We start from the raw sequence: 9,828 nt of genomic DNA on the forward strand, positions 1-9,828 counted from the left end.
TGTGGCCTCACTCAATCTTCACAACAGCTCTGTGGGGTGGGCATTACCATTAACGGTTTATGAAACCTGAGGCTGAGGCCCAAGGAGGAGAAAAGAGCATCCCCAGGTCATATAACCAGTAAAAAAGAGCTAGGATTGAAAACCAGACTTTCCTGACTGCCCCTAATCATCCCCCACTGCAGAAGTGGTAGTGTCCTAAGCAAGGCACTGCACTGGAAGGCCTGGTCCTCATGGCTCCCTTTCTCTTACCTTCAGACTGGCAGGCTCCCCTTAAGGGGGACTCAGACCTTTGACTCCCACCCCTCTTACTCCTCAGAGCAGAATAGAGGGTACTGGTGGCATCACCCTTTCCCTATGGCACCACCTGTTGCCAGGGGTCTCTTGATTGGGGCCAGCTATGGCTTTGCCCACACAGCTCAATACCCAGTTTGGACACATGGCCATCTCCACAATGCATACTGCCCTTGCACATAAATGTGTGCGTGTACAGGTAAATGCCTGGCACCAACCTTCATACTTATGTGCACAGTGCACAATGCAGCTTACAAAACACTTTCCCACTGAGTGTCACTAATAATTAATCATAGAAGATGTCACCCAATGTGGACATCTAGGTGCTTCTCATCCACTATTCAATGTGATGCTCACAGGACCAGGCTGTGTGAGCTAATGTTGTTTACACCTTACAGGTAGGAGATCCAAGCCGAGAGAGAAGAAGGGATGTGTCTTAGGTCACATAGGGACCATGTAAGGAAGCTAGAACAGTTTAACCCCTGTTGCCTACCTCCCAGTCAAGGGCTCCTTCCACCAGAGAACACTGACTGCTGACTCATAATCCATAATCAGGACATGTGTACATAATACCTATATTTAAACATGTATGCTTATGTCTATGCAGTTGTGCTGATGTTCACCACACACCATCTGTGACTAATAATAACATGCCTTTGCAAAAGAAGAGTGAATCACTTGCTCATTTGGACTCATAGTTCTTCACGGTTTCTCTTGGTGCTGTCATTTTTTCCCTCATTGGATTGGTTGTGTGTTGAAAATGGGACGCTCTGAGACCCATGAATACTGTAGTCTCTAATGCATGTTTGTTTAATAAACAAGTAAATGTCTGAGTGAGTTGAGTGGGTGTCTGTGACAGATTGGGATGCTATATGGAGCCTCCGACAAACCCCAACTGGAAAATCAAAGCTCAAGCCTCTAGAGTTTTGAAGCAAAAGTCATGCACTTTGTCAAATAATACTCTCCTTTTTTAAAAATTTAATTTAATTTTTTAAATTTATTTTTAGCATAACAGTATTCATTGTTTTTGCACCACACTCAGTGCTCCATGCAATCCGTGCCCTCTCTAATACCCACCACCTGGCACCCCGACCTCCCACCCCCCCCGCCCCTTCAAAACCCTCAGAGTGTTTTTCAAAGTCCATAGTCTCTCATGGTTCACCTCCCCTTCCAATTTCCCTCAACTCCCTTCTCCTCTCCATCTCCCCTTGTCCTCCATGCTATTTGTTATGCTCCACAAATAAGTGAAACCACATGATAATTGACTCTCTCTGACTTATTTCACTCAGCATAATCTCTTCCAGTCCCGTCTATATTGCTACAAAAGTTGGGTATTCATCCTTTCTGATGGAGGCATAATACTCCAAAGTGTATATGGACCACATCTTCCTTATCCATTCGTCTGTTGAAAGACATCTTGGTTCTTTCCACAGTTTGGTGACCGTGGCCATTGCTGCTTATAAACATTGGGGTACAGATGGCCCTTCTTTTCACTACATCTTAATACACTCCTTTTAAGAAACAACTCCTAGCACCTGATGACTAATTTAGCAAAGTTAAATTACTGATCCTGGTAGAGCTTGAATACCTAACCTTGGGATCCCAAGTGACAATGCAAACTGAGCTGCCCATCTTGGGCGTGGTGCCATCTGATTCACCAAGCCAAAAAGTGGGGCAGGCAATAACAACACTCCATCAGCAAAGGACAGTGGTGTAAACAAAACCAGTCTGGAGGAGCATCTGAGTGGCTCAGTGGGTTAAAGCCTCTGCCTTTGGCTCAGGTCATGATCTCAGGGTCTTGGGATTGAGCTGCTCAGCAGAAAGTCTGCTTCCCTTCTGGGAAGTAAGGAAGAGAAATCCTCTTAGAAGACAAAATGATGTATCGTATGGTGACTAACATAACACAATTAAAAAAAAAAACTGCTTAAGAATAAATCTGGGGAAAAAAGACACTTAAAATTATGGATTATACTTGAAATCCTCATATTTGATAGACCCAATTTTGCATTTAACATCAAATAGATCTATTGACATCTTAATAAAAGCTGATTTTGTAAATGAAATGCTTTAAAGACATTAGACGGGATTCATTAATTAAAAATGTGTGCCATGTTTCTCTTGCATTGGGTTTCCTCCTTGAAATGATGGCATAAATTACAAGGAAATGTAGACAAATTATGTGAACACTCTTGATGTGCTCATAGGACCATTAAAGTGAGGAGCAAGAAAGACAAATGGCACATAGCATGTAACGGTCACATACCAGCACTCTAAACAGAGGGCCTTGTCAATTAAAACCTCTTTTTGTCAAATAATGCTAATCCATATTTCATAATAAAACTAAATAGTACAAGATTTTAAAACTATAAGATTATAAATAAATTGTTCTTATCAGAAGAAGAAGGAAGAGGAGGAAGAGGAGGGGGAGGGGGAGAAGGAGAAGGAGGAGGAGGAGGAAGGGAAGAATGTGACGGCGTCAAAACTCGGAGCCATGCATCTGGTTGATCTCTTTATCCACAAAGTGACCTGGCCAGGCACACAATCAATACCAGCTAACACTCTGGTCAGATGGTCCAAGACTGGGAAGGAACAAGACTAGAGAACTGATAGCAATAACAATAATGCAATAAAATACTTAGAGAGTACTGAAATTAGGCTAGTTTCAGTAACAAAGACTATAACCATCCTCTTTATTTCCTTTTTTGCTCTCTCTCTGTGTAATTTATTTCCATCCTCTTCATCTTTGCCCCATTGTAGAACATAGTGTGTGCATGGTGGCTCAACCTACAATTTAGTTCATAGCTTGTAGCATATCTAGAAAGTGTTGCAAGGTAACTAGAATAGGAAAGGATATCATCCAAGATTACCGGACTTGGAGCTACAGATAGTGGGTGACAAGATTTGTGGTAATCTCCTTTTGGAGAAGGGGTGAGTGTTTATACATGATTTAGTAGCATTATGTTGAATAAAGGCATTTTTGAGAGTGTAAGTTTGGGGAAAAGTTTGCTATCCATTTTGTTCTCACAAATGCTTGATCTCTAGTAAATGTTTCTTGTTTTCTCTCTCTCCCCACCCCCAACCCCCCTTTCCCGGGTACCCAGAATTCATTCCACCTTGCTTTATTCATTCCAAAGGAAATATTACTCTAGGGCTTGCATTTTCAATGTGGGGGTGGAGGTGGAGGGGTGGCAAGTAATCACCCCCAAGGGGGTGAAAATTGGCTCTTGGGGAGGCAACAATAATCAACTATTGTAATAGTTTGTGGTCCTCTAAGGCTCAAGCCTATCGGATAAAAATCTTATTCCTCAGTTTTAAATTTCTCTTACTGGATTTTCTTGGCTATCACACGAGCAGCAATGCTGAAGTCATGGAAGATACACAAAAAGGTATGCAAGGTTAGTGTTACAAAATCTCAGGGAATAGACTGGAGGACTTTGAATACATTGCTTCTATGCAGTCATATAGTGAGAAGTGGTCTGTGAGTGCCTGTTGGCTGCCATTGACTGCCTTTGATCTTCAGTGCCCTTATGTTATATGGGCTTTGAGAATTAAATTAAAATAGTTTCTGTTTAATTCTACAAAAGTTATTCAAACCATCATTAATTACGTCAGGTAGTGAAAAGAAAAACTGTTAATACCCGAGTGAATATCGAGCAGCTACTTATTTTCTCGTATCAAGCAACACTAAAAAATTAAGTTCACTAAAAATAGTTATAAATTTCCAACTGTTTTACTTTTGCTAGAAAAATAAGTTGTTCTTTTTAAAAAAATGTATAACACTGCTATCATATCTGTTGTAAAAATGGCTGAAAAAATAAAAATAAAAATAAAAATGGCTAATATTCAGGGGTACCTGGCTGGCTCGGTTGGTAGAACGTGTGACTCTTGATCTCAAGGTCATGAATTCAAACCTCACATTGGGTGTGGAGCCTACTTAAAATAAATGGCTAATTTTTATATGTAATTTGATATGTTACCATGTAAATTACATTATAATGTAAATAAATTGTATTTAAAGTTTTCAGCAAATACATATGACTAAGTGGTTCATTCTGTTAAGAGTCTGCCTTAGGCTCAGGTCATGATCCCAGGGTCCTAGGATTGAATACATCAGGCTCTCTGCTCAGTGGGGAGCCTCTTTCTCCCTCTCCCTCTGCCTGCTGCTCCCCCAGCTTGTGCATGCTCTCTCTGGTTCTCTCTGACAAATAAATAAAAATCTTTTAAAAAAATATTTTAAAATATTTAAAACAACAAGAGTTGTTCGTCAAATAGCTATAAAGTTAAATGTTAATAGCTTTTATAATTTTTAAACTTTTAACTTACACATTTTAGTCACCACTAATCCTGTATTTAATAAAAAAATATTTTATGTATAAAGCACAAGTATAAAATTATTAAATATATATACAATATATGTGGTATCGAAATTTAATGAATTGCTATTCATGCAATAGCAATTAGGACAAAAATGTCTAAAAACCCTTCTTAAGGAGTGATAATGAAAAACAGGTAGAGAAACTGCTCTAGGAGGTCTTCCATCTCTTAGCCAAGGGGAAGACATACAATATAATCCAGACTTATTTGGAATTTAATATGTACTGAAACAAAGAATGAAAATTGTGGGAATTCATTCATTGCAGTAATGGCCTCCAAGCTGACAACTGGCAAAAATATGAACTGGAGTCTATCTCCATTTCCTCTTCCCTGCTCTGGTCACTACCCACTTGCCTGGAACCAGACTTCATCTCTTCCCCCCTGCCCTACATGCCTTCAGTCCTTACATTTGGGAAGGAATAAGCCAACCTCTTGTCCTCTCAAATTCTAGGCCTTGCATTAAGGGAGAAGAGATGGAGAGCCCTGCAAGCCCCAGTGATCTCAGAAAGAAGTGGAAAGAGTGAAGTTCTCCCGTGACTATGATATACCCTTATCTCTATCAAGCACTATTAACTTAATTATTCGAATTATAATCCCCAAGTTACTTACCAGCTCCCATCACTGCCCCATTCCATTTTCAAATGGACATTACCTGAGAATCTGAGGGGGGGCCCTGGACACAATATCCATCCACTAGAGTTCTTCCTAAGCCTAAGCTGTCCCTGACTTTGTCTACCTCTTCCAGGTACTACCCAGCTCCCAAGGAAACCAGGGTCTATGAACTCAATGGAAGAACCTCTGCTTTCTGTGAAGAACACCTCAAGTACAAAAGCAAGTCTGGATTCATGGCCATAGGCAAGGAGCTGCCTTGCTCTAAATGGAAGTGGTGAGGTTTTTGTTTTGTTTTGTTTTGTTTGGGTTTTTTTTTTTTTTTAGATCTTTAATTGCCTAGTCTATAGGAGGTAAGAGGCAGCTATTTCTAGGTCCCCCATAAGATTCTTTCCCAGTGATTAGGGGTCTGGTATTGGAGGATTAGATGCTGGGGGCTTCCTGGAGAAAAAGGTCCAGGGGAACACTCCCCAAAATAGGGTGAAGGTCAATCTCTGATCACCTGCAGGCCCTATGTCTTAGTGGGCAGTGTAGCTGAGAGGACACCTTCAACCACACAAGTATACTTTGGCATCTGGTTCCAAATGTTCCTCTCTACCCAACTCCTACCACCATCCTTGGTGATTTCACTGTCCACATGGATAACCCAACCAACACCTTGGCACCCCAGGCTATTGACCCTTCATCTCCAGAAAATGCCATCTTCTCTCCCCTTTACACACCCAGTCCTTGGACCTTACACCACTCAGAGTTCTCTCCACTCAGTCCTCTTAAATACAATTGTCCCACTGTTTGACCATATGACTAGTCCCCCAGATCATCTTTCCAGTTTTCTCAACACTCCTTCCCAGATCCCTAGAACACTGCCAGACATACAGCAGGTACTTGGTATATTTACTTAACATTCTGCCCTGTTCAGACTTCACTGAGACTCCTGCCCATAAACTCCTAGTCTCCCAATTCATCACACAATTTCCTCATCTGCCTCCCCAAGCCTGCCTGGGTCCCATGATCTATCTCTTCCACTATTCTGTGTATCTACTAGGTCAGATACTATGCACACAGTAATGAAGATGCAGACCCACATACTCAGTGCCCTCAATCTAATTACCTTATTTCAGAACCAAATTCTTGGGATAAATTAATTCATCTTCTTGATTCCAAGATTGCTGGCACCTTACTATGGGGGAAAGGTCTCCCAAAAATCAAGAGCTCCATCCTATACTGGAGCATCCCCTCTGCTTGACATCTTTCCGCAGTCCCCTTTCCAAATCCTTTCTGGATAGTCCCTTCTCCCAGGCCTTACCCTCCCACCTCCTCAAGGCTACCTGATTCAGTCTTTGACATCTCCCTTTTTATTGGCTTCTGCCTGCTAAAGCATTTCTCTCCTTTCCCAAGAAAATCATCTTTTGTTCCTGTATCTCCCATTAGCTACCTCTCTCTCCTCCCATTCTCATCAAAATTTCTCAAAACTGAAGTCTGTATTTGATGTCCAGTTTCTGGACAACATGTCTGTTTCTGCTTGATTTGCCCCCCTCAGGGCTCTTCAAAGTGTGTCCTCTGTGCTTAGAATCTTCATGACTCCCCACCCTACTGCAATGCTGCCTACATTGCAGACTAGAGATGTGGACCAAGCTATCCCAGAAAGATGCTAATGTTGCTCCCCTGAATCTAGTAAACACAGATTTATTTTTAAATGTGATACCAAAATATGACAGCCCACCAAAAAAAAGAGCAATAAACTCAGAAATGGCAAATAGATTTAATGTAGAATATCAATTTCAATTGATGGATAGTGGCTGCCTAGAGGTGCTGTGTTGAGTAGGCTTCTGAGGATGCACCCTGGCTTGAAGAGAAAAACTGCTGGGATTAGGAATATCTGAAAACACAAGTAAAAGAAATGTAAAAAGTCAACTGAGAGTCACCGAAAGGGAAGGAACAAAATGCCAAGAGTGGGGTTTTCCCACATGCTCCATATGGTCCTGCAACCTTGGCCTTCCTATAACCAGCCAGTTCCTTACCCCAACCCTATAAGCCCCAGCTGTCCCAACCCAGTCTAAGTAGATACCTGAAATCTCACTTATAGGAGAAACCACAGGCACCAGAGCTGCCACTTGTGCTGGCACCTGCTCCACTGAGGCCCGCAAAAAGCCCAAACGTGAGAGTGGCGGTCAGGCTGGCACTGGCACTGAAGCCACCACTGGCACTAGTACTGGCACTAGCCCCAGAGCTAGCACCACCACTCTCTTGGCCTTTGGCTTTAGCTTCAGCTCCTGCCTGGATCCGGGCTTTGGCCCAGGGTCCAATATCAGCTTCGTCCCAGTTGCAGGGCCCAGCAGCATTTTCAGAGCCAAGCCCAATGCCCATTCGAGCTCTGATCTCAGCTCTCGCCTTGGCTTCAGCTGCAGCCTCAGCAGCAGCCTTCATATCTGCTTCCATTGCCTCTCGGTACTGAGCTGCCCATTCTTTGGGATCCTTCTTTTGTACCTAAAACAGAAATAACCACCATCAGAAGGATCAGAATCCAAGAACTGAGCACCTAACTGTATGCCAGGCACCATGCTTCATGCTCTACACAACAGTAATAATATAATAAATACTACTAATAGTTATGTACTTTATTCCATCCCTGTTCTGATACTTATTAGCTCTGGGACCTTGGACATGTTACCTAACAACCTCTCTGAGCCCGATTGTTCTAATCTGGTCTAGGGAATGGATGTGCTAGTTGTACAATCAGCTAAACATTTGGCCCAGAAGCAGAGGCTTCAGAATGTTCACATGTGAGCCGCAAGTGGCTCTATGCACAGCCTGCCCTAGGCAGCAGCACCCTATACTCTTGCTATACCAAGCTTGGGAAGCTATCCAATTACCTTGCAGGCAAACTTGAGGACTTTCATCTTGCTGGTCTCATAGTAGGAGCGCAGGCCCCAGAAGAACTCATACTCAGGCGGATTGCTATTAGGGACTCTGGCATAGTCCAAGTACCTTGAAAAGAGAAGTTAAAAGCCTTTGTGTCTAAGACAACCATAGCCCACCCATGTATGGACTGGATAGGTTCTAAGTGGCAACCTCTCCCACTAAGTACTATAGCTTTTCTTCCAATATTGAGCCCTGTCCCATTGGTCTTGTCCAGAAGCCATCTGGAGGTGCGGGGTGGGACATGTGTAGGCTACATGTTCATAAGAAGGCTACAAGTTTTGTGCCCCTTGTCACAATGAACCCAGATTCTTTTTGGGTGTTATAAACAGAAGAGCCATTTGTTTAGGTCCCCAGCTCTGAGCACACCCTACCACTGGGGAGTGTCCATGACCTGGTGAGCCCTGCGACAATCTACCATAGAAAATGACTGTAAAGGGAAGAAACAGTCCACCAAGAGTAGCGTACTTTGTGCATATTTCTGACTGCATGCATGGGAGTGTGTGGCATGTGCTAAGGATAAAGGGTACGGTAGGCCCTGGCCAGAAAGTCAGGAGGCCTCCATGACCAAATTGGACCCTTACCAGCCAGGGCCATAATCATACTTCCACTCTCTGAGACCCAGGTCCCTCAACTAAAAGTGGGGATGGGATGGCAGTATCTATTCTGCGCCGTAGTTACAAAAATGAAATGAGATACACAAGTCAAGTCCCCAGCACAGTACCTGGCTGCCTAAATCTGTCACTCTACAACGTTTCTTTATGGAGATTAATTTCTATAAAACCCTGGTTGGCATGGTAAAAAAAAATCCTAGGCATTGGGGCCAGGATCTAAATATAACTCTCCCATTTGCTACCTATGTAGCTATTTACTTGAGCAAATTACTTCACTGCTCTGAACCTCAGTTTACTAATATGGACGACACTGGTGATGACAATCCATACCTTGAAAAACTGCCCCAAAAGCGTATGTGAAAGTACATGTAGGTCAGGAAATGTGCCCTCCTGTTCCCTCTCACTACGTCAGGAATAAGCTACCTACCACCTGCGCACGCACGCACGCACGCACGCACACACACACACACACCCCCATAGGTTAATTACTCAGTTCTGAAATAAGCAAAACACATGGAATACACCATCATGACACATACTTACTTCTGCTTCACAAACTCATCAGTAATAAGCTTCTTCACATCCCCAAAAAGTGAGTGATGTATCCTGACAGCAGAAAAAGAAAAATCCATCAATTTATCAGTCAATCAATCAATCATATTCAATCAATCACTTCCCAGATGTATACAGACACATTTTCAACATGGAAAAGAAGTTACCAGCACAAGAGGAAAACTCCATAGAAGCCCAAGAGATAGTGAGACAGGGGGAAAAGTTTGGGACCATTTCCCCATCCAACTAGGTTGGAACCCTGGACCCTTTACCAGCACCCCCACCCATTCCACCAGACCACCAGACTGATGCAATCCTGGAACCATCCTTTCTTTCCAAATGACAACACGGACAGCAAGCACTGAGAGAGCCCAATCATACCCAGGGCGCAGCCCCAGCTTGCGCAGCACCTCCCAGATGACAGCTGCAAGAGGAGGCAAGAGGAGACAGGGACAGAAAATGAGCATGT

The 9,828-nt window shown here is 43.0% G+C and overlaps 1 protein-coding gene and 1 non-coding gene across 2 annotated transcripts; both read right to left on the bottom strand.

Annotated features, from left to right (window-relative positions):
• Positions 1-7,017: 7,017 nt before the first annotated feature.
• On the bottom strand, positions 7,018-9,826 carry LOC132008734 (melanoma-associated antigen D2-like). Its single transcript, XM_059387307.1, has 5 exons — positions 9,741-9,826; positions 9,351-9,413; positions 8,148-8,262; positions 7,343-7,761; positions 7,018-7,153 (listed from the first exon to the last, which is right to left on the bottom strand). Exons 1-4 carry the CDS (start codon positions 9,824-9,826, stop codon positions 7,351-7,353), a joined length of 675 nt encoding a protein of 224 aa, XP_059243290.1. The 3' UTR covers positions 7,018-7,153; positions 7,343-7,350.
• On the bottom strand, positions 8,438-8,565 carry LOC132008735 (small nucleolar RNA SNORA11). Its single transcript, XR_009401711.1, has one exon. It is a non-coding gene; the product is annotated as a small nucleolar RNA SNORA11 (small nucleolar RNA).
• Positions 9,827-9,828: the final 2 nt, after the last annotated feature.

This window comes from Mustela nigripes, unplaced genomic scaffold (genome assembly GCF_022355385.1).
Source record: "Mustela nigripes isolate SB6536 unplaced genomic scaffold, MUSNIG.SB6536 HiC_scaffold_807, whole genome shotgun sequence".
NCBI classification, from domain to species: Eukaryota; Metazoa; Chordata; class Mammalia; order Carnivora; family Mustelidae; genus Mustela; species Mustela nigripes.

What these genes read in the sequence shown, in the direction of transcription:
- LOC132008734 (XM_059387307.1), bottom strand. Translation starts at nt 9,826, where the DNA reads ATGCTCATTTTCTGTCCCTGTCTCCTCTTGCCTCCTCTTGCAGCTGTC. An exon ending in AAGCTGGGGCTGCGCCCTGG is followed by an intron (nt 9,414 to 9,740) that starts GTATGATTGGGC and finishes TTCTGCTGTCAG; the next exon opens with GATACATCACTCACTTTTTG. An exon ending in GATGAGTTTGTGAAGCAGAA is followed by an intron (nt 8,263 to 9,350) that starts GTAAGTATGTGT and finishes TCTCTTTTCAAG; the next exon opens with GTACTTGGACTATGCCAGAG.